The sequence below is a fragment of the Podarcis gaigeae genome, assembly GCF_964106915.1.
Source record: "Podarcis gaigeae genome assembly, chromosome: 3".
Classification (NCBI taxonomy): Eukaryota; Metazoa; Chordata; class Lepidosauria; order Squamata; family Lacertidae; genus Podarcis; species Podarcis gaigeae.
Window position 1 is genome coordinate 82090777 of NC_139680.1, and position 25189 is coordinate 82115965.

At 42.5% G+C, this 25189-nt stretch overlaps 2 protein-coding genes across 3 annotated transcripts in view; one reads left to right on the plus strand and one right to left on the minus strand.

Moving 5' to 3' along the window:
- RMDN2 (regulator of microtubule dynamics 2) overlaps positions 1 to 15184 on the minus strand; it is a 36197-nt gene extending 21013 nt beyond the window's left edge. The window contains exons 1-6 of one of the 2 annotated variants that reach the window (XM_083732646.1): positions 14902 to 15164; positions 14161 to 14309; positions 12989 to 13455; positions 5906 to 6101; positions 4703 to 4805; positions 3928 to 3988 (exon numbers count right to left, since the gene is read on the minus strand). In XM_083732646.1, coding sequence (XP_083588772.1) covers positions 3928 to 3988; positions 4703 to 4805; positions 5906 to 6101; positions 12989 to 13443 — 815 coding nt within the window. In that variant the 5' untranslated portion in view covers positions 13444 to 13455; positions 14161 to 14309; positions 14902 to 15164. Of the gene's footprint in view, positions 1 to 3927; positions 3989 to 4702; positions 4806 to 5905; positions 6102 to 12988; positions 13456 to 14160; positions 14310 to 14901 lie in introns of both variants that reach the window. The other variant, XM_083732645.1, reaches the window with a different exon arrangement.
- Positions 15185 to 23089: 7905 nt separating this feature from the next.
- Positions 23090 to 25189, plus strand: part of CDC42EP3 (CDC42 effector protein 3) — an 83173-nt gene continuing 81073 nt past the window's right edge. The window contains exon 1 of the mRNA XM_083732800.1: positions 23090 to 23213. The gene's annotated coding sequence lies outside the window, so the exon portion shown is untranslated. The remainder of the gene's footprint in view (positions 23214 to 25189) is intronic.

Below are 25189 nucleotides of genomic sequence, written 5' to 3' on the forward strand. Positions count from 1 at the left end.
CATTAGGTCCAGTCGTGGCTGACTCTGGGGTTGCGGTGCTCATCTCACTTTATTGGCCAAGGGAGCTGGCATACAGCTTCCAGGTCATGTGGCCAGCATGACTAAGCCGCTTCTGACAAACCAGAGCAGCACACAGAAATGCTGTTTACCTTCCCGCCGGAGTGGTACCTATTTATCTACTTGCACTTTGAGGTGCTTTTGAACTGCTAGGTTGGCAGGAGCAGGGACCGAGCAACGGGAGCTCACCCTGTCATGGAGATTCGAACTGCCGACCTTCTGATGGGCAAGTCCTAGGCTCTGTGGTTTAACCCACAGCGCCACCCGCGTCCCGAAATGTAGGTAGTCAATTGCAACTAGCTTACAGCTGAGGAGCAATGATTAGCAGCACTAGGGTGCTACCAGACCAGAGGGCTTTGATGACTCACAAGCTAGTCCCATCCTTGCAAGGAAAAAATCTAAGAGCTGGCAGAGAATGATTTTCCAGCAGTTGAGGTCTTCAATAGAGGAAAGTCATTTAGATCAGGTGCAATAGATTAGTAACTTCTGCACTATCTCCATGCAAAAACACACATAAAAACCCAAATTTGTTTGCAAAACTCTAAATCAACTTCTGGTAAGCAAAACATGTTCGTAAAATGAAGATTTAACACGATCAATTACAGCTACATTCTCTGAAATAAACTCTAGAACTGCAATCCTATAAATACTGGCCAGGATGTATGCTCTATTGCACATAGTGGGACTGTGTAAACATGCATAGGATTGTGCTGCAAAGTGCATTAGCCCAGTCTACTTAAGTAATACTGGATAGAGAGTAGTCATCTGTTTACTTTTCCAACCAAAGCTATGAAAAAAATGACGCAAAAGATGTTCCTCTAAATAAGAACAAATCAATAGAAGAAAAGTAAAAAAGGACAACTGAGGTTGTAAATTGAATACATAGAAGTTCAAGTATGGCTTTTTGATATGGCATATGCTCAGAAAATGTGTATTCAAGATTCATAGCTATTCCCTCCTAACTGATTCAACCTGAAGCATAGCCTTCTCTACAGTTTCAAACTATTTTTTTTCCAGTATACCTGTTATAATATAAAGGGTGGATATTAAAAGCTACATAGTAAAATCACTAGGGATAAACACCATCAGGATAGGGATCAACATCCTGTTCCCATCACAAATGCATGTGCTAACTACAACTGTCCATGAATGAAAGAGGCACATGTTACTTGCTGGTGTAGTACAATTCAACCTATGCAGTGAGCTGCATGGGGGATCTGACCAGGGACCAATGACTACTGAAGCGAACGGAATCAACATAAAGACACAGACCTTGCAGGGAGGACATTTCATGAGGATCAGAAATAAATAATTGTGAAGGTTGCTAGTGGTTTTTAAAAACCGATCTTAGGTCCATGATACACAGCACGGTTCAAAAATAAAGTTTGAAAAAGCATGCGTAAATAGAGGGAATTAACTGGAGTTTAAAAAAGGCTATCCAATAAAGCTTCAAAGGAGGGAAGCTAGAAACTGGTTGAAGGTAATAATTCAGAGCAGTTAGAAAAGGAACTGGCTGTAATTCTACACACACACTTGTGGGGAGTAAATCCCACCGAACTCAATAGGCCTTACTTCTGAATAGACATGCCTAGAATTACGCTGGTGGAGGATAATAATACAGTTAGGGAAAAGTGAATGGGAAAATGTCAAACATGACAATAATTCTGAAGGAAATGGAGTTGTGCATGTAGGTTGCATGTCTCAAGTATATTCCTAGACTTCCACAAGCATGGGAAGATACAAAAGATGGCAGTGCCAGACACAAAATTAAAGGGAAGGGTGGAGATGTATGGATGTCATCAAGAGGCATTTGGGCTGCAACCTCATGAACAGGGAGACTCCTTGCTCACTTAAGTCACGTAGCTGTCAGCAGCACGGGCAACCTTGGTGGACTGTGAAATCATAATAAAAACAACTTGGCTCTGAAATAGGAGGAAGCCAGGGAGAAAGAAGGGCCATAAGTGCCACCTAATGGTCCAGCTAGGGATCTGCAAGTAACTCAGAAGCCACTGCTCAGGTTTCCGTTACTTTTGAAACAGCTGGCGGCAAAGTGAAGCATTAGATTTGGGGTACCATTGATTTTGGGCTGTGTTTTAACTACAATATGTCATTTAGATTTCCCTTCTCGGGTGCCAAGACACTGTGGGCTGACCCTGATCTTACAGAGGTTCGAAACATAGTTTGTCCTTCCTCCTCCTTTTCTCTGCATTTAGATGAAAACACAAGGAGTTCGCTATACAGGCTGTATAAAACAGGCAGCATTTCAGTTCCATGTAGGTAAGAACATTCACAACACATGTGGATCCCACGTGTTATAACTGCACATATTTTCCTGTATATATTGGGAAGATGTGAGTGGCTGAGACCTCCTACCACACATGTGTGTGTATACACATTCTCTGCATGTACAAAATGCAGTGAGATGGAATATAGGAAACTGCCTCATACGAGAGTCAGAGCACTGGTCCATCCAGTTTAGCACTGACTGGCAGTGGGCCTCCATCGTTTCAGATGGAGGAATCTTCTCCAGTCTTACCTGGAGATGACAGAGATTGAACCTGGGACCTTCTGTTATGTCCCACATGTGTTCTCCATGGGACTAAGGTCCTTCCCCACACTTTCACTTTAGGACAGAATGAAATTTGTTCCAATCAATAGGAATTCAAGTCTCTTGGTCCAAAAGTATTGCAGAGCCTTCACAGTGGCATGCCTAAATGTGCTTCCCTCAGCAATTTGGGGGGTTGTTGTTGTTTCGTCGTTTAGTCGTGTCCGACTCTTCGTGACCCCATGGACCAGAGCACGCCAAGCACTCCTGTCTTCCATTGCCTCCCGCAGTTTGGTCAAACTCATGCTGCTAGCTTCGAGAACACTGTCCAACCATCTCATCCTCTGTCGTCCCCTTCTCCTTGTGCCCTCCATCTTTCCCAACATCAGGGTCTTTTCCAGGGAGTCTTCTCTTCTCATGAGGTGGCCAAAGTATTGGAGCCTCAGCTTCAGGATTTGTCCTTCCTGTGAGCACTCAGGGCTGATTTCCTTAAGAATGGATAGGTTTGATCTTCTTGCAGTCCATGGGACTCTCAAGAGTCTCCTCCAGCACCATAATTAAAAAGCATCAATTCTTCGGCGATCAGCCTTCTTTATGGTCCAGCTCTCACTTCCATACATCACTACTGGGAAAACCATAGCTTTAACTATACGGACCTTTGTTGGCAAGGTGATGTCTCTGCTTTTTAAGATGCTGTCTTTGGGGGGAGATATGCTTAAATGGGAAGAGAGTCTGAATGCTAGTGCCCCTATAACTCTGGAAAGATCAAATCTTTTGAACCCCTTTTTATTAATTCCCAGAATGATCAGATGCATTTTACGTCCTTTTAACTCCCTTCAGATCAAAGTGCATCTACAGTGGAACCTCAACTTAAATCCGCCTCTTCTCGCGGATGTTCCAAGTTGCGACCGCGGCAAACCCAGAAGTAAACACTGGGCTTGCCACAATTTGCACATGCGCAGAAGCGGCTTCTGCCATCTGTGCGTGCGCACAAGCGGCTGCCACTGTCTATGCATGCGCAGAAATATGCTGCCGCCGAATGCGCACGCGCACAACGGCGCCTCTACTAGCGTCTGGTTTTGCCCAGCGGACGGGCCTCCAGAATGGATTATGAACATAAGTAGAGGTTCCACTGTATTGCTTTCAGTGTGGCCTATTTTAGTTTATTTTATGTTACTTTTATTGATTTTATTTTACCCTATTATGCACATTTGGATAATGTGTTCTACGTGGTTCGTGTTTATTTACTTCTTGCTTTCTTAATACTGGTCATTGGCTGTAACAACAAAGATTTGATTCGATGGATCCAAGTCCTTCAGACTTACCACTGGTGACTCTCAGCACTTGATGGATCCAGGTTTACAGCATTTTCACTCACAAGCTTTCCTGCAAAAGATGCATCACAGAACATAAAAGTACTATTCATGATATAACAATAAACCTGACCAAATTAGCTGAAGAACATGATATGCAATATAAAAATAACAATACAGTCATACCTTCAAAGTCAAACGGAATCCGTTCTGGAATTCCGTTCGACTTCCAAGGCGCGGCTTCCGATTGGCTGCAGAATCGGAAGCTGCGGAAGCCGTGCCAGACATTCGGCTTCAGAAAATCATTCGAAAACCGGAACAATCACTTCCGGTTTTCGATCGTTCGGGAGTCGAAACGTTTGAGTTTACAGGCGTTCGGCTTCCATGGTTCCACCATAGTTAGTTATAGTTTGTGAGCCACCCTGTGATCTTTGGATGATGGGCGGTATATAAATTTAATAAAATAATAATTAATGGACAATGTTGAACTTTATAAAGCCAGGTCAAAGGTTAACTGGCTTAAAACGATTATCACTAATCTTAACCGTGTTTGCCCTGAAACAAGTCTCAGTTATTTTAGTGGGACATGGGTAACCATGCCTAGAACTGTGTCTAGTAACTGAAAAACAACCCAGGTATGAAGAGAAAACTCCTATCATGATAGTTTTTTAAAAGGATTGGTGCTCAGCCCTTCTGCTGGCTCCAGTATCCCCCAAGTGAAACACAGGGCTGGAGCAGGGGAACCTAATCCTCTGGTGTTATAAGCTCAGTACATAACTCAGCTGACCTTTGGATGCATAGTCCTTTTTTTCTTCAGCCTCTGTGGTTATTGCAAACATGTCTCCATAAGCTCGGGCAAGCCTCCAAAGAAAGCCAGTATGATTTCTATACTGCAGGTAAACAGAATTTGATACATTAGATTGCCTTCACCACATATTTCTTTTGCCATAATTAAAATGAAAATTAAAACAGTGGAATTTGCTGCCAAGGAGTGTGGTGGAGTCTCCTTCTTTGGAGGTCTTTAAGCAGAGGCTTGACAACCATATGTCAGGAGTGCTCTGATGGTGTTTCCTGCTTGGCAGGGGGTTGGACTCGATGGCCCTTGTGGTCTCTTCCAACTCTATGATTCTATGATTCTAAAATGCCTATTATGCTAGCCCTCACTTGTTATTCTGCACATATTAAAGCTTATTGTATTCTAATTCACTCTATTCAGCCACTGATTTCTTTTGTTGGTCTTTCCAGATACTTCTGAGGAACAACAAATAGGGCTTTGAAATAAACAGCCACTGCAAATCAATAATTTTTTCCAGTTACCCTCCAACAAAATGGAGAGTTGTTGCTAGTTTGTTGTGCAGAATCCAGGCACCTTCTGCTGAAGTAGAAATTATGTTGCAGGAATGTCACATTTGTTTAGTGTTCCAGCCACAACATTTTGTGGCTGAGAAAATCTAATTCTTCTATCAGAGCAAGGACTGAGTTGTAATAATTTCCTGTGGCACCTTCTGTGGTACCTCCTTTAGTTTTAACATTAAAAAGGTAAAGGTAAAGGGACCCCTGACTGTTAGGTCCAGTCGTGGCCGACTCTGGGGTTGCGGCGCTCATCTCGCTTTATTGGCTGAGGGAGCCGGTGTACAGTTCTCCGGGCCATGTGGCCAGCATGACTAAGCCACTTCTGCCAAACCAGAGCAGCGCATGGAAACACCGTTTACCTTCCCGCCAGAGCAGTCCCTATTTATCTACTTGCACTTTGATGTGCTTTCAAACTGCTAGGTTGGCAGGAGCAGGGACTGAGCAACGGGAGCTCACCCCGTCGCGGGGATTCGAACCACTGACCTTCTGATCGGCAAGTCCTAGGCTCTGTGGTTTAACCCACAGCACCACCCGCGTCCCAATTTTAACATTACATAAACATTAAAGAGAATGACATATAGCGCACTGAATTATAGCTTTTAGTATGAAATGTTTGCGTGGCGTGGACCCTTTATACCTTTTCCTCATTTTCAAGCAGCAGTTTGAAGCTCTCCCTTTTCTCATTGTCTGAACCATAATGCAACCTGTCCGCATTCTGTAGAAGATTAAATAATTCTATCTTCTCTTCAGGTGCCAGAGGAGATGAGGGAGAACTGATCCATCCTTTTTCTTCCTCAGACTCTCCTTCAGTGTCAGTATGAGCTGTAATGTAGCTAAAACACAAAGGGTTTTGTGGGTGGGAATAGCTTAACTTCTCCTAAAGGCGACAAAAGCCAGCACTCTTAGCAACTTTAACAATTTTACCAGTTATGCCATCTTAAGAAAGTTGCTCAGTTAATGGAAATTAGAGAAAGAGAGAGAGAGAGAGAGAGAGAGAGAGAGAGAGAGAGAGAAGAAGCCATACTTTGTAATATCAATTGTGCTTCTGCAGAATACAGGCAACTCCCCATTTACACAGGGGTTGGCTTCTGAGGCACTGCATGTTTAAGTGAAATCTGCTAAAATGTATTCTTCTGCTAAAGTGTCCGCTTCTACTGTATAAAAAGGTAAAGGGACCCCTGACCATTAGGTCCAGTCGTGGCCGACTCTGGGGTTGCGGTGCTCATCTCGCTTTATTGGCTTCCGGGTCATGTGGCCAGCATGACTAAGCAGCTTCTGGCGAACCAGAGCAGCACACGGAAACGCTATTTACCTTCCCACCGGAGTGGTACCTATTTATCTACTTACACTTTGACGTGCTTTTGAAATGCTAGGTTGGCAGGAGCAGGGACCGAGCAACAGGAGCTCACCCCGTTGCGGGGATTCGAACCGCCAACCTTCTGATCGGCAAGTCCTAGGCTCTGTGGTTTAAGCCACAGTGCCCCCCGTGTCCCGTTTCTACTGTATACCACTATTAAAAACCAATTTTTCATTGTTACCTTCTATGCACCCACTGGGTTTTTAAAGCAGCATTTCCCCGATGCCAAAACAGCAAATTACTTCGGACACTGACCGAATTCAGTGAACCTTAAGTCTGAATGCAGTGAAATGCTAATGATAAGCATTTTTCAAAGCATACTACCCACTCCTTTTGTTTCTGGTGCAATACTTATGCTTTAAATTAGAGAGCAAAAGAGATTTCACTTGTTGAAAGCTACCAACTGAAAGTGCTTTAAGACCCTGAGCAATAGTAAAGATAAAAATTTACTATGTGGGATTACAGGTTCCTTCATGATACCATCTACTTTGCTGCTAGCAGCATTTCGGCACCACATCAAATACCCTTCCAGGGTTATAGGCATAGCGATCAATGTTGCTCACCAAGACCTTGAGATGAGGAAAGTTATCTCTTTCCTGCCAACGAAAACAGTTCCAGGCTTAAAAAACAAAAACATTCTGTCAAGGCCTTGTTCTCACAAGGTTGAAAAGTTTGTAATGGATATTACAAGATTTGCTGAACAAATAAAAATTAACGCATCAAGACGTTTTCATATGATGTATCGAGTACTTATTCTTGGAGTTCTTATTAAGTTTGCAACAATTTTGAGTGGGCTCCCCCCCCCCCGCATGCCATAAGTACCACTTTTTAGCTTCTGCAAATGCTAGACAAAATCAAGTCAAGACAGGGAGTGGGAAAGTGAGGAAACAGTGTAATTCATAGTTTATCTTCCCAGCTTAGATTACAAACAAAGGAAGGTCATATATGTCAAGAGGACACTTCTAGGCAAACCAAAACCTCTTCACCTTGAATTCAGCCTGGTTTTCATCTATGCAGGTATGGCAGGGTCTCAATGCTCTCTACACTTCTCGGGATCCCAAGAGAGCCACAAGGAACGGAAAGGGTTTTGGGGGCGGGGGGGGGGGGCGGTAGGGGAATGTAGCCACTGAATGAAGTTAGCTGGGAGTTCTCCATTTCCTTCTCCCTCTGCCTGTGAATTCTAGTCAGTGCTCTGAAGAATTAGCACATAGAACACCAACAGACTGAAATATATATTTAAAAACTAACCAAGCAACTTGAGCAAGGAAAACATTTTACAATCAGCATTTCAGTTGCCTGCTTTTCTTTTCTGTAATTTATACATAAAACATTAAAGGTTGTCACCTGTATGGATCATTCCAATATTTGTTTGGTGTAATGCAAGTTAAAAACTGACACCACCAGTCACTCATCCATGTATTGTGTACTGTACAAAAAAATGCTCCCACAAAGATAAAAGCGGTGACCTTCATATGATTGCCCTCTAGTGGCCAATTCTCAGACCGGTCCTATTGAAACATGATGCATTGGAGGAGAACGTCAAGACTGCAAGAAGTTTTGTAAGGAGGACTATTAGAAATATTGCAAGAAAGACTATGAGGAGAATTATTTGTTAATGACAATTAAGAGTAATAGAGAGTATAAGAAATGCAGAATCAGTGATAAAGAACGAAAAATCATCAGAGGTGTTGACGGAAGTCTAAAACATTGCATAAGATAAGAAGTTACGTTATATGACTTTTGGAAATGATATGTTACAAAACTAATAAAAATGTGTGTGTGTGTGTGTGTGTGCGCGCGCGCGCACACACATTTTTATTAGTTTTGTATATATATATATTTTGTGTATATATATATATATATATATATATATATATATATATGCTTTCGTAGATTTTCACGGGTACAGGAATGCAGGTTGTGGTGTCCTCGGGTGTCTTCCCGTGTAAAAGTTGGGGTGTCTAGGCGACGTTTCGACGAGGTCTCACTCGTCATCTTCAGGCTGGTGCTTTCGGCTTCTTGTTACTGGAACAGAGCGGGATCTCAATGTTTGAGTTCCTATAAATACTGTAGAGGGGGTGTGGTGTCTAGCCTCCAATGTTCTGGGCAGAGAGGAAGTTCCCAGGCTAGTGTGCCTTTTCTTCTTTTGTTCCTTAATTACTTGAGAGATACCTTGAGTGATTTCTTGAGTGATATCCTGAGTACCACTTAGGTGGGTCATTAGGTGTGGATTAGTTGCTAAAGTCTTTGTGTCTTGACCTCTTGAACTTTGTGAAGAGTTTTCCTGAGAAGATGGCTGTATTGCACTTAGTTGTGCTTTGGCTTGGCTTCGTGTATAGGGGCGAGCTGTGGTTTTGTGGCTTGTGTCAGCCAGATCTGTGTAGGGATTGCAGGGGGGTGCAGCATCCGGAGGTGCCACCATGGATTGGCTACTGGATGGTGTCAGTAATTCATCTGTGGAGAGGGTCTGGGTTTGGGTCTGGTGTGGTTGATTGGTGTTGGCGTTCTGTGTGCCTCTGGATCTGGTGTCAGTTTTTGTGGGGAGGGCTAATTTCCAGATGTCTGGCAAGCGGGATGTGTCGTCACGCTTGTTCATGTTGTGAGGGTGTTTCTCTATCTCGATGGCTTCCATGATTATTCTCTTGTGGTGATGTTCCGTGTTAAAGAGCAATTTGGAATCTGCAAAATTAATTTCGTGTCCTGTTTCTTTCATGTGTTGGAAAAGAGAGGAAGTTTTTTCTTCTTTTTTGACGGCATTCTTGTGTTCTGCGATACGTGCATTTATTCGTCTGTTTGTTTGTCCAATGTACGTGGCTGGGCAGACTTTGCAGGGTATTTCATAGATCCCTTGGTTTTCCAACTGGATTTTATCCTTGGGGTTTCTGAGGATATTGGCTATTTTTTGGTTGGTGCAAAAGGCTGTTTTGATATTGTGTTTATGGAGGATTTTGCTAATTTTATCTGTAGTGCCCTTGATATAAGGAAGGAGGGCCATGCCACTGAGTTACAGAATCTCTCAAATGTGTTAATTGCCAATGGATACCAGCAAAACAGGATTACGAAGCTAATCCAAAAGGAAACACCCCCCAAAAACCAAGACACAGAAGAAAACAATGGCATGGCCCTCCTTCCTTATATCAAGGGCACTACAGATAAAATTAGCAAAATCCTCCATAAACACAATATCAAAACAGCCTTTTGCACCAACCAAAAAATAGCCAATATCCTCAGAAACCCCAAGGATAAAATCCAGTTGGAAAACCAAGGGATCTATGAAATACCCTGCAAAGTCTGCCCAGCCACGTACATTGGACAAACAAACAGACGAATAAATGCACGTATCGCAGAACACAAGAATGCCGTCAAAAAAGAAGAAAAAACTTCCTCTCTTTTCCAACACATGAAAGAAACAGGACACGAAATTAATTTTGCAGATTCCAAATTGCTCTTTAACACGGAACATCACCACAAGAGAATAATCATGGAAGCCATCGAGATAGAGAAACACCCTCACAACATGAACAAGCGTGACGACACATCCCGCTTGCCAGACATCTGGAAATTAGCCCTCCCCACAAAAACTGACACCAGATCCAGAGGCACACAGAACGCCAACACCAATCAACCACACCAGACCCAAACCCAGACCCTCTCCACAGATGAATTACTGACACCATCCAGTAGCCAATCCATGGTGGCACCTCCGGATGCTGCACCCCCCTGCAATCCCTACACAGATCTGGCTGACACAAGCCACAAAACCACAGCTCGCCCCTATACACGAAGCCAAGCCAAAGCACAACTAAGTGCAATACAGCCATCTTCTCAGGAAAACTCTTCACAAAGTTCAAGAGGTCAAGACACAAAGACTTTAGCAACTAATCCACACCTAATGACCCACCTAAGTGGTACTCAGGATATCACTCAAGAAATCACTCAAGGTATCTCTCAAGTAATTAAGGAACAAAAGAAGAAAAGGCACACTAGCCTGGGAACTTCCTCTCTGCCCAGAACATTGGAGGCTAGACACCACACCCCCTCTACAGTATTTATAGGAACTCAAACATTGAGATCCCGCTCTGTTCCAGTAACAAGAAGCCGAAAGCACCAGCCTGAAGATGACGAGTGAGACCTCGTCGAAACGTCGCCTAGACACCCCAACTTTTACACGGGAAGACACCCGAGGACACCACAACCTGCATATATATATATATATATATATATATATATATATATATATAAAAGTTATCATCTGAGGCCCCTCAAAAAAGGTCCAGAGGGTGGCAACACAAGAACAGGCCTTTTCTGCAGTGGCTCCCTGTTTGTGGAATGCTCTCCCCAGGGAGGCTCACCTGCCACCTTCATTACATTATCTTTAGGTGCCAAACAAAAACTTTTCTCTATATTTAGGCCTTTGGCTGATTAAATTGTGATTTAATTTAATCTATTTTCTGATTTAATTAAAATTGCCTTTTAAATTGTGTGTGAGGATATTGTTCAGTTTGTTATTATGTTATGTATTTTTATACTGAAAACTACCCTGTGACCATCAGGTGAATGAATGAATGAACAAAAAAATGAGCAAGCAAGCAAGCAAACAAACAGTAAATTGAATCCACTTACTCTGAAGCAAATCCAGCAAAGAGAGGGCAGAATAAGGAGGCTTGGCAAATGTGTTTCTAGAGCTGTCACAAGCTACTCTCAAAACAAAAAAAAAAATTTCCTTCCAGTAGCACCTTAAAGACCAACTAAGTTAGTTCTTGGTATGAGCTTTCGTGTGCATGCACACTTCTTCAGATACACTCATGTACACGAAAGCTCATACCAAGAACTAACTTAGTTGGTCTTTAAGGTGCTACTGGAAGGGAAAAAAAATTTTTTGTTTTGACTATGGCAGACCAACACAGCTACCTATCTGTAACAAGCTACTCTCGGTACTCAAATATTAGCACTTATTTGATAAATAATTGCACCGAAACAACAATATAATGTATCTAGGCAAATACTACATTATTAGCTTGGTTATGATACAATTATAAGCATGCACAGAAACTTTGTTATCTAAGTTGAGGCTGTTTTTTTTGTGTTCCATTGAAATTAAGAGCTACTTCACAATCTCTTCTCCCAGAGGTTATTATTAAGTGGGTCTGCTTTGTTATGATTTTTGGGGGTTTGTTTTGCTATGTTTCATTACCTTTTCCCTTCTTACTAAAGTTGTACTGATCAATGGAAACTGCCTTGGTTTTACAAGGTGGGAAGGCACAGTTTATGCCTTCTATTAAATAAATAATACATAGTACATAGTACATAGTACATAGTACATCAACATGCACCTACAACACCAGATATGACAGTCTGGTGGATATTTTTCTGAGTGGAATTTCTGGCACAAGCACACTGCTGTAGATTTAAATTTTATGGTGAATTGGAATTAACTAAACCATTTCCAGGCAACGTCAGTACTGGAAAGTGATACAGGAGCGATCCAGTATTAGATATTATCGGCAGAAGTGCCGACACAAAAGCAGAAGGGATAATGTTTCACCAAAGGAATTGTATTTTCCATTGTTAACAGCTCTTAATATGGGAGGAGATAAAGAAGTGCAAGTTCTACTCAGCTGCAATGCTAAAGGTTTCTGGAGTTGAAGCAAACCAAGGAGCACAACTAGTGCGTAATATTTGAAAACAATCATACAAAAGCCAAACTGAGGGCGAGTTTGCAAGAGCAAAGGCAATACATCCCTTTGCCATAGGCTTTCCTAAAATACACTGATATTTGAAAGGTTTTGGGCTACTTCATGCAATGCAAACTGGCTGGATTTCTTGGTTGCTCTGAGTTGCCTTGGGCAAGATAAAGCAACTAACAAATGTAATAAATAATAATAGTACTAATAAAATGTTGAGATTGCAGGTTACCTGCCACTGATTTCCAATATTGCTTCCCCCCTGCCTTGGGGTGGGCAGCTGGCTCAGGTTTAAAAACAAACACTTCCCACCACAGCTTCACCTGAAGAGACTGAGCCTCAGACTCATACAGTACCCCACTCCCATTTTCCTTCAGCAATGCCACAGAGATCAGAAACATTTGTTTCTGTTTCCAATGGCAAATTGCCATTATAACTGAACCAGGAGCTGCTGTTTGGATAACTACAGGTAAAGCTAACAAGCCATGATCTAGAGAGTGGATTTGCAAATTACTTACACTCAAAATAGCGAGATATATATATATATATATATATTTTACACGGGAAGACACCCGAGGACACCAAAACCTGCATTCCTGTACCCGTGAAAATCTACGAAAGCATATATATATATATATATATGGTTGGGATAGACCTGAAATAATTCATAAATACCTACCCGCCTTCACTTTCTGCTTCTTCAGAACTGTTGGTATCTGACACAGCTTTGCCAATCTCAGTCTTCCTCTTCTTTGTTCCTCTGTGCAAAGGGCTGCTCCTGCGAGAATCTGTTCTCCCCTGGAGTTCATCCCGGACAAGTTCTTCCAACTTTGGAATTGCTTCTCTCAGAAATGTTACTTCTCTCTTAAGTTCTTCCACAGTTGCTATTAAACCATTCATTTTTTCCAGTACCTGAAGCTGCCTTCCTTGCAATAGCATCACAGTTCCTTGTTCATTATGAGTTTCATGTGGAAAATTTACCAAGTCAAAACTGCCCTCTGAATTCAAAAAGGTAGGCAAGTACATGGCTTTACTGCATTTCTGTGTCTTTCGATACCAAATGAGGCCCAAGGTTATTCCAGCAGCCCCTGCCATTAGGCCAAATAATATTTTTTTGCTTTCGAAATAAGGCATGACTTTTCTCTTCTGAAATGATATAAAAGCCATAAGAAAACTGGGTTTACAACGTTGCATGTGAAACTCCTGGCTACTGCAATGTAGGCTATAGAGATATGACAGCTTCATTTACAAACCAGTTATACAGGGATTCTTGGTTAAGAGGCATTTAGGTCACAACCCCGACGCTTGCATAGAAATAAATGTGGGACAGCTTCATATGACAATTGCATAATAGGCTGTTGGCATTCTAAGCAAATTTTTTGTTTGTATTGTTCGAAACCAATCCGGGTTTTGAAGAACAATCCATTTGAACTTTGCCCTTATTGTTGCATGCTACTACCAAGCAAAAACTCAGCATATCTTTAGTATTTGTTTTGCATCATCCTCATCAGTTTCATCATCACTCCTGATCCACTCCCAAGCTAGCAATTATTTTAGTTCCGTACTAAAGACATGTGCCATTCCGGTTGGCTTTCAGAGTTCAGCTAGCAAATAGACAAGAAAATCAATAGTATAATTGGTGAGCACCAGGCAACATGATTAAGTGCACTTAATTTTGCTCAGAAGTGTGGCTCGCGTTTCTATTGTCTTTTAATACCTGCATTCTCTGCCCAGAGCCTTTGGGATGCAGTCTGCTACAAAACTAATATATAATTGAAAAGCCAGAGGGAACCCAAGGCTCAGCATGCCTGAGAAAAACACGACAACTGAACAGTCCCGTCTTCTACATGCCAATTTTGTTGGAAACCGATGAGATCTACTTCCAATAAACTCTGGTTTTTATTTGGGAGAGTCACAGAGGCAGCTGGCATTGGAGAAACTGGGCAACTGTGAAGGCTGACCTCTGTAACTAGATAGCAGTTGCGCAGTTTCAGCAAACTCTGGAAGTAAATGATTGTTGATGAGGAGTGAAATGATAACAGCTAAGGGGGGTACTTGCATGCACAGCACCCATTTAAACCACACACAAATCCTGAGAACTGTAGTTTCTAAAGGGTGCTGGGGACTGTAGCTCTGGGCTAGGAAAACTAAAGTTCCCAGAATTTGGGGGGGCGGCGTCAGGGCCGGATTTAGGTTTGATGAGGCCCTAAGCTACTGAAGGTAATGGGGCCCTTTATATGTCCAGCTGTCCTTTGTCAACAACAAATTGTCCCTGTTTTTTGTGTTGAATATATGCTATGTGGCAAGTTATGGACCTAATAGGTATCTAAAGCCATTTGCACATAACAAAATATGCATTTTATCAAACTAATTGTTGAACTGAAATACAATTAAGAAGAAGTATATTAATAGTGGAAAATTTTTAGTGGGGCCCCAAGAGAGTGGGGCCCTGAGCTATAGCTTGTTTAGCTTATACGTAAATCTGGCACTGGGGGGGGGGGGCGTGCGGGAGGGAGATGTGCTTCAAACCCAGGGGGGTGCATGCAGCCTTCTTGCAGTACAAACAGCCCTCGCTAGGAAGTAGGAACTGACCTGGGCAGTCGCTTCGCCTCCCTTGAGCAAGCAGCCGGCAAACAGGCAGGACCTGAACCGAGCCCCAGAGGAAGATGGGGAGAATGACCCTCAGGTGCCCCACACACCCAGTTCCTCCTTGGAGCGCCGCGGGCACCTGCGCAGGGGTTTGCAGCGTCAGCTCTTCTTCCGCGCCAAGGCAGCCCCCCTGCGAGGCTGCTTCAGCTGATTCCAAGTTGCTGCCTCAACCTCCTTGGCTCCGCCGGCTACCCGAGCCGTCACAGAAAAGAGGCGGCGTCCGCAGCTCAAGGGGCGGCCCCAGATGCCGAGACCCGGATATTGGTGGGCGGGCGCCCTACCTGCTTGCCTGCTTCCCAGGGTCGGGGGCGGCGCGCTGTGTGCAAGCTTTTCCCTGCCCCCCAGCTGGAGGGCGGGAGAAACGGCGGGCATGGTGGTGGTCACAAGCAGCCTATCCTTCCGGTTCTTGAAGGTTTCCCCTCAGGGTTAGTCCCAGGAAAGCAGCGGCCCGCCAGATGTTCGCTAGACTACAACTCCCATCATCCAAGACCATTGGCCGTGCTGGCTGCGGCTGGTGGGAGTTGGAGTCCAAATATTGGAGAAACTTGTCCGCACCAGACAATGTATTGGATCCAGTCCCCTCAGATGCAGCCGATGTCTTGTGTTGTTGTTTTTGTCAGTGTCCTGGGTTAAGCATTTCCCCTATTTTTGCTGCCGGGAGTTGCCTTGAGAAAACTGTGTTCAGGGTGAGTTGCCAGCGAGATCATTCTTTTGCGCTCTTCTGCGTCTTGTTCAGGAGGTCTGATCCTGTGCAGGTCTATACAGAGCAATTTCCCCCATGTTCAGTGAGGCGAACTCCCAGGTAACCTGTGCCCACTTACCTGAGAGTAAGCCCCGTTGAACTTCGAGGGACTTCCTTCCGAGTAGACCTACACGGGATCGTGTGGTTTAACTTGTTAATTGTTATTTCGACCACCTTGGTCATAACAACCAAAGAAAAGGAAAATAATATAAACTGATAAAATCTTGAAGAACAGTGTGCACCAAAGTATGCCTTTATATTAAAATATGTCAAAATACCAATAATAACATAATATGTATGCAAAGGTTAAAAAAGAAAAATAGAAAATCTATATCAAAATACAAGTGGTTAAGCAAACTTTACATTTTAAAGCATCCAGGTAACTTTCTAAATTAAATCATCCAATTAAATAATTGCATTTACCATATTAGCCTTGATAAAAATTCTCCTCAGCTTTTGAGGTGCCACTGCAAATCTTATAGCTCTGTCACAAATTTGTCACACTTGGACAACAAATATGTAATTTTTGCTGCATCATCAGGTATCTTACTTAACAATTTCACGATAAACTTTGCCCTTAGTTCAGAATACAATGAGCAGTCTAGTAAATAATGATAAAGATCTACTTTATGTACTTGGGCACCACATTCTGAAATCCATGTGATAAGTTAAGAAAATGCAACTGAGGAGGATTGTGCAGTATGTCTCTGAGGCACTGACTGCATTTTATTTCTAATCATTTCTGAAGCAACTCGGTTTATAGTTATCATGCACTCGCTCCTTGGAAAATGACCTTTTGTCTCATCCTTGAAGATATCCCAAAGTTATTCTCAAGAGAACTAGAACATTTCTTACAGTGCCCTACCGTCATTCAGCCAGGCAAGAAAGAGGCAGTATTATTGTTGAAGGACACATTCCAGCCAAGCAAAACCCTGAAAAGAGAGTGGAGAACAGGACTGGTGGGGGAGTTTAGCCTTGGAGAGACCTAGGAGATAACGGTTCAAGTTCAGGCAAAGGCAAACTCCGGCCCTCCAGATGTTCAGGACTACAATTCCCATCATCCCTGACAACTGGTCCTGTTTGCTAGGGTATGATGGGAATTTTAGTCCCAAACATATGAAGGGCCAGAGTTTGCCTATGCCTGGTTCGAACCTTTACTCAGCCATGAAGCTCACTGGGTGGACTTAGGCCCATCAATCTCATTCAGTCTAACCCACCCCATAGGGTTGTTGCGATGATGAAATGGGGACAGGGAGAAGCATGTAGTCCACATTCAGTGACCTCATTCCAAAGGAGACTGAACTCAGGTAAACACTGCAATGCACTCTTGAAACATCTCACCAATGGCTATCTTCTGCAGCCTACTGTTCCTCTCTTGTATTGCAAAGAGAGCTACTTCTGGCACTGGATTTAAGAAAGCACAATGACAATACCAGTGCCAATCCTGAAGGTTCATTGGATATATAATTTCAGCATGTGGAAAAGTCCCCAAAATGTGGCGCCTTTTTTTCTGCAAAAATGGACGGAACTTGGAGCACACTTGCCTTTTTCACTCCCAGTCTTATAGGGCATTTGATTTTCCTGCTATTCCTCAACAAAGTTTTTGATTTATCAGTCCCAGAATGCTATCTCCTGAATGGCTGCTTCACTCCCCTGCCAAATAGAAGCTATGGGTGTGTGGTTTCATCAGGACCATGGGATGGGAAGAAGAGTTAGCCCCCACTTTGTGCAATGGAGTCTGACTCCTGAGGCCCCTTATAGCTGCTCTGAAATTTTTTAGAAAGAATTCTACAATACCTAACTATGTCTAATGTAAGGTGTAGTTTGGTCAAAGGTAAAACTAGGAGCTGCTAGTAATTTGCAGTTTGGAATTGTTATGTTTTTGTTACATCCTAAATAGCTCTAAGGCTATTAGGATATTTTTGATGCAAATATAGTGGGTGCTGTTGTTGTCACAATAATAGTAGTATTCTCTCTGATATCTATCTGTCTGTCTGTCTGTCTGTCTGTCTGTCTGTCTGTCTGTCTGTCTATACACACACATTCAGATCTTGCTGAATTAATTATGCTATTCACAATATACACACTTAGAAAACCTTGTAGGATGTGTTAGTGCGATTTATTACCAGACAGGTATCAGTTACAAAATGTTTTGGGAAGAAGTGTAATAAACCATGAAGTGGGTTTCTTTCTTGAAAAATATCATGGTTGCTTCTACTTATTTGTAGTCTGTTAACTAGGGCAGAAAGTTTTCTTTAAAGACGTTTTGAGTAGACCTTCACTAAAGATCCCATTTGTACAGATCAGAGTATTTTGTTGTGTCCACACAGGGGCACCCTTGCTGCAGCTTTTACTAGTGTTATGTTTTCATTCTGAATATAGTGTGCTTCATGGTGTCCTCTTTTACTCCGCTCTTCATTTAGATATTCCTAATGGATAGTACTGAGAACACTCTTTTCAAATATGCCCATTACTCTCAGATAGGACTTGTGCCTTTGCACAAATCACTGTTGGCAATATACAAATTTAAATTGCTTTATGTAGCTAATGTTTAGATTCCAGACCTGCCAATGGCACTTAGAGGGGTTTCAATTTGACACTTGCTTTACCAGGGTTTTAATTGTTCTGCTATAGTTTAATGCTCATTTCTTATTTCTTGTGTACTTAAGTGGAATTGGAGAGAACTTTGGGGGAGGAGATGGGGGGGACCCCAAGGGAGTCATAAAAAGATTTGGAGTAGTTGTCATATGGAATTTCAAAACCATGTGAGGCTAGATCTTTTGCTGTTTGCATACCATGTGCCTATATTGTTTTGTTCTGCAATTTTGGTTAAAAAAAATATCTGCCCACATATGACAGCATTCAGAGTAAAAGTTCCAGTGGTGCCAATTTCTAATGACTTCCCTAAGGAATCCTGGGAACTCACAGAACTATAATCCCCAGTACCCTTAACAAACTACAGTTCCCAGGATTCTCTGGGGGAAGCCATGTGCTTGAAATGTGCAGTGTGTATTTTACCTCTGTGTGACCATCAGGAGATGGCCTGATTTCCCTGCCTTTTGTTTCCTGCTCAAATACTTTTAGCTTTCCATTCAGAAGAGCTGCACCCCTTTCCAACTAAAACTATCATGGTGGCACCCTTTGTGTGTACCTTATGGTAGAGGACCATTGCCAAGGAAATGTTACCACTTGGCTTTAGAATAATTAAGTCACACTATATCCTATTGGCAATAGTTTCCTAATGCCAATATTCAGAGCTGTCTAATTAAGGAAAGATGAGGAAAGGGCAGGAATGAGCAATAAACTAAAATTACAAAGCACAGACATCCTGTGGCATTTGGCTAGGGAGAATGAAATAAAAGTTTGCCTTTGTCCTATTGGCTGTCAGGAGGAGAACTTTTATGCTTATTTACGTAATATGAAACATAATTTGTAGTTACCATATATGTGGTGGTTTGGTTCAGATTGTAGCATCTTGCGGTATGACTGTGTCCCACTTGCCTTTTTTAAAAAACAACATTCAACCCGCCAAACTACAGTAACTTTTTGACACATCAATAGAGACAGAGGAGCACTAACAACATATATACACTGCTTGCTTCAATGGCTTTTAGAGTAATTTATGGAACATAGGAAGTTGCCTTATAATGACTCAGGCTGTTGGTCCATCCAGTTCAGTACTGTCTACACGGACTGGCAGTATTTATTACAGGTATTTCTACCCCAGGCTTAAAATATTTCAGGGCGCCTTAAGGCACAAATATTTTTTGTAAAGCAACAAAATTCTTAAGAGGTAAGGCTCATCAGCAAGAATGAATAGTAAATTTCTGGCAAAGATCTGAGATTTTTTTGTTTCATTTTAGCATTCTTTGCCCATTCCTGACATGACAAAGGAGGCACTAGGCAGGCCTCTCTGGCAAGAGGGTTCCACAGTCAGGGTGCCGCCATCCCAAAAGAAGTTTGTTTGTTTGCTAGCCACTCATTACACTCAGGCAGTGGCGATAAGCATCTAGTTTCAATTCCCTGTAATGCTGGTGGTAGTCATCTAGAGACCTTGAGAAGCACGTCCCTATTGAGATCTTGGTGCCCTTTGGAAGTGGAATCCAAGATTCAATGAAATGGCTGCTCAGTCTAATGTGACTTGCCATCCTCTGGCTGAGGAAGTCCTCAGGAGTAAGTTATGGGGTAATGGGGGGTTCAAACACACCATCTGTCGTGGAGCACATCTCATGTGTATCAACCTGTGAGAAAGAGATACTGGGTTGTATCCAACTCTGATTTTCCATTTGAGCAACAGACCTCTGTATGTGCAACTGAGCTTTCCCTTCCTCTCATCTACCCTGCAGTAGCACCCCCTCACACACAATTTTCCTCTTGAGGAAGCCAAGATTTTGTACCGCCAATAGAACAAGTTAAAAAGTTAGACACTAACTACCAATTTTATCAGCTGAAGAGACTGGCACCTCTAGAGAGCATTACCGGCACAGGTAGAACTAGAAAACAGACTTATAAATGGTGATTTTAAGCTGGTTTCACAGCCATCTTTGGCATGAGTGCCAAATCCATCTCTGCAGTTTCACTGGGTGGAGCTGGTTTCTTGACCAGCAACTTCATATCCCATGAAAACATGGTGTGTAGGCAGTCAGAAGGAGACTCCTTGCCTTCCTAACCATAAAGACTTATACGCCCAAAAAATGCCACTTTACGTCTCCTAGAATCATCTATGTGGGATAATTAGTACTATATGAGAGTGGCACTTATATTAGAATGGCATCTATATTGATCGGAATGTAAACCAGCCAGAACCTAAACTAAACTTACTGTTGTAGATTAATTGAGTTTAAAATGTTAAATACATTCTTACACGAACCTTGGTAATTCAAACCCTTGATTATCACAGGGTGCGTCCAGATTTATTTATTTATTTAAAAACTTCTCAGATCTTTGCTGGAAAGGTTAAATCTGGATTAAATAGAGGCAAAAAATATGGGTTTGCATTTTAATGATGATGGCATCATTTGGATACTGCAATAATTGAGCACCAGTGGCTCAATAAATAGCTGCCTGGAATCCCCCTGAATTCAATGCATTTTTAGGCAAAATTTGGATATCTGACAGATCATTCATACCAATTTAAACATTTACTTATGTATGTGGCTTTCTCTTTTGCCTGCAACATTCTTAAAGGCCTCAGGTTTTATAACAAATCAACTCTAAAAATATAGCATGCATCAAGAGATAATAAATCCACAAAAATGTCAATACAGTTATAAATCAATAGCCCAAACTGGTATATGTACCTTTTGCCTGCTCTAATAGTCAACTCTCTAACCTGAAAAGTGTTTGTTTTTGTAATTTACAGATGCTACTGAAGGCTATACAATCTGCCCTTGTTTCACATGCCTTTCAACATGTTTCTTTCAAGCAAGTACTTGCTTTCCTTACTCTCTCACTTGTTTTTTGCAGTGTGCAGCCAGCATGTTATTCCTTTCCTGCCAAATATGGACTCAAATCTGGAACTCTAGATACAAATCTTGGTTTTCTTAGAGCCCTGCAGGAAGCTCGGATTCTGGGCTCTGAGACAGTTGCAGATGAGTCTTCTGGGAATCCCTCAACTCTTGCTTTTGTTTTGTTTAAAAATCAGTGAAAAGGAAATGTGTGTTGGACTCACTGCTTCCCATATGAAATGTTTTGTGCACATCTTTAAGCTTTCTTTCTTTCTTTTTAAAAATGGAGACCAGGATATACTTGATCCGACAGTGTCCCCTCAAGAAGCTTTCCTTTCACTGACATTTGACCAAGTCCTTCCTGCTTTCCAGATGCTGAGAGATAAAGAAGACTAGAAGGTAGGCCTGCTGTAGTATTCCCCCCGCCTTGCCCACATATAAACATGGAAAGCAGAAAATCTGGTCCACAGATTTTCATGTTGAATAAAAGGGAAAATCCAAAATATACACATCGGACAATAACAAAATAAGCAGGAACCAAATGGAATTTTGCAAACACCAAGGTGTTGAAGTATATGCAAGGCTACTTTTCTTAAAGCATTTGGATTCTGATTCCCGTCTAAATTTTCTCTACATTCTGAGAGTCCCAACTCTTTGCCAAGCATCTCTTTCACAAAGAACCACATAGAGGCCCTGTCATTTTTTAACTCAAGGAGGGAACGCTGTTGGGGAGAGGGGTAATTTAAATCAAGGAAATGGTATGGCAGGAAGGATTCCATTCGTCTCCCCCCAGAACTCCTGTTCTACCCATCATCTGTTTATTTATTTGCCATTTTTCTACAAAATTGGGCCCAAAGTGCCTTACAACTTACGAGATGAGCAGTTAGAAACAACTTTGGAGGGGGGGAAACCCCCACAATATTGTTAATCCCTACCCCAGTTTCTAAGGGATGCAGGTGGCGCTGTGGGTTAAACCACAGAGCCTAGGGCTTGCCGATCAGAAGGTTGGCAGTTTGAATCCCCGTGACGGGGTGATGTCCCGTTGTTCAGTCCCTGCTCCTGCCCACCTAGCAGTTCAAAAGCACGTCAAAGTGCAAGTAGATAAATAGGTACCGCTCCGGCGGGAAGGTAAACGGTGTTTCCGTGCACTGCTCTGGTTCACCAGAAGTGGCTTAGTCATGCTGGTCACATGACCCGGAAGCTGTATGCCGGCTCCCTCGGCCAATAAAGCGAGATGAGCGCCGTAACCCCAGAGTCGGCCACGACTGGACCTGATGGTCAGGGGTCCCTTTACCTTTACCTTACCCCAGTCTCTGAGCAATGAGAGACTCCAGGGGTTCCAAATGTTTATCCAGGATTCAGTTTCCTGGGAATGAAGTTCAGCGGAGGCTGTGGTGCCTTTAGGATATATGGGTTTATTTAAACATATATGCAACCTGAGCATAAGATGGAGGTGCTCACAGCATTTACACCCCAACAGATCTTGTTTCTCCATTAGTCACAGCTTTATATCCAGTGCAGAGCAAGACATGTCTCTCTGTCTTCAATTTCTAGCTTGCTTCCAGCTCACAGATAGGCAAGTCCAGCTATTGCTCTCCTACATTGCAGCTAGGGGAGGGGAGGGGAAGCACGGGGTAATTTGGGGGGGGGGTATGCTAATCATGGTGCTTAACTAGCCAACGTCAGTACCTTAATAAAGGAACTGGGTTAGCAAGCTTGCTGTTATAGAGAGTTTGGATTTGATATCCCGCTTTATCACTACCCTAGGGAGTCTCAAAGTGGCTAACAACCTCCTTTCCCTTCTTCCCCCACAACAAACACTCTGTGAGGTGAATGAGGCTGAGAGACTTCAGAGAAGTGTGACTAGCCCAAGGTCACTCAGCAGCTGCATGTGGAGGAGCAGGGACGTGAACCCGGTTCACCAGATTACAAGTCTACCACTCTTAACCACTGCACCACACTGGCTCTTCAACCTCCATTCTACCTCCACAGTTGCAGGATCCCAAGAATCGGAAAGGACTCAGAGCATCATTCAGACTGACTCCCCCCCAAACTCAACAATATCAGTAAGTACCCCACAAAAATCAATTCATGTAACCTGCAATTCATATAACATGTAAAACAATGAAAATGAAAGCTTCCTCTTGCACATGGATACTTTACTGTGTGCCAGGTATGTCGGTATACGGGGGGGGGGGGGTCAGATGATCCAGTCATCTTCCAAATTACATCTGGTCTCCCTGCAAAAAGCAGAGATGAAGGAAGTGTTAATTATTTAATTGACACCAAAATGGAAAATGGCTATGTGTATTGCTGAAAGGGTTTAACATTGGAAGATTCCATTCAAGCTAAAGAACAGCACGTAGTGGTCTCTGAGCTCCTTAATGGGTTGATAATAAACAATTGTTGTTCTCTAGTAGCACACATGTGAATGATTAACCTTAGATCACATGGGAGGCTATTTGGTTGCAAATCTCCATTTTGAAAGGTAGTTGCCTTAGATTCCCAGGTTCTGTGAGAGTAAGGATGTGAATAAAGCTCTCCAGGAAAACAGCTCCAGGAGGATGTAAGGAGAGAGCTTCGCTTTTATGTCTGTTTGGAATTATATTTTATTTCTAAGATGCTGATCCTGTGCTGGACAACACAAGATATTGTATGGAATTATTTGGGTGTATCTTTGAAGTTTTTTGTTCGGTTTTGAAGAAAGTTCTGCAAGTAAAGCTTCAATTAAACTTATAGGCCTTGACAATGCTTTATTTCCAAAAGGAGTCAGTTTTTATGCATCTAGTCACTTTAAGCTGTGCAATATTCATATTTGCAATAGGAAGATGTTCACCTCACAGCTGTGTAGCAACCTGACACATCTGCAGGATTTTGAAAAGTATATGGGAAGTCTCCCTGCCACTCTGCTGTTTCCTCCAAGGCTTTTTCCATTTTGCACCTTCTTACTTTAATACCCCTCCCTGCACTTAGTTTCCTGAGTCTCTCTCCCTCTCTTCTATGTCGTCTCTAAAATCAGAAAACAGAAGCCATGGTTAAGCTGAGGTATACACATTAAAGACAGCCATTGAGCATGTGCAGATGACAGCCTCAGTGAATTATTGTTTGAGGAGCAAATCCTCCTTCTGGTGTGTATAGGGATGTCAGAAAAAAGACTTGAAGCAGCGGGAAACAAACTCTTTGCATTCAAATCACTAAAATGGTATTGTGACAGCATCTATGGTTCTGCATGTTAGCAGGAATTTCTCACTTCCTGCAATTCCGTAGCCGCCTCCAGGTGTAAGGAGAAACCCTTGTTTGTGCTCTCAATTCCTTCCTTTGAAGTTGAATCACCTGAGGTCATGCAACTCGGGTGATCAACAGGTGGGCAACCATGTCCACCTGTCAGAAGTGTTCCACAAAGGTGAAGAAGTTCTGGATCCAACCCACCATCCAAATCCAGTTGTCCACCCAAGCCCTAAAGGAGCAAGAATGCAGCTGGGGAGAACTCCTGGACTCTGTGCTCCCTCTGGAGTCATAGGTGTTCAGTGGCCAGGAGTGCAGTTTATCAACTATGGCGGCTTCAGCCTTGTCTAGATAAGTCAGATATTAGCTGCCCAACATCTGCTAAATACTCTTCCCAGGGCTCCCCCTTTTTGCCCTTCAGGAGATTCTAGAGACCCTTTTATTGCAGCTGACATGTGGATGATTTAGGGTGCTGCGTTTTCATTTCCCTCCATCTGCTGCTGCTATTTTAATCTAGCTGTTTTACCTGTTGCTGATAGTTTTATTTGCTGCTATTATTTTAATATTTTAATATTTTGTTTTTGTTATTTTACTGTTAAAAATCTTACTACTTTATTGCGATTTTTTTGCCTACTTTATTTATTTTCGTAAACCACCTTGGAAAGTTAATTTTTCTGAAAGGTGTTTTGAAAACTTGTTAAATAAGAAAATGCATGAAATTTAAATCCTATAAATGTCTACTCAGAATCTCAATGGGACTTGCTCTAAGATACAGGATTGCAGTCTTCTTCATCACATTTCCATACTGTGCTTAAGG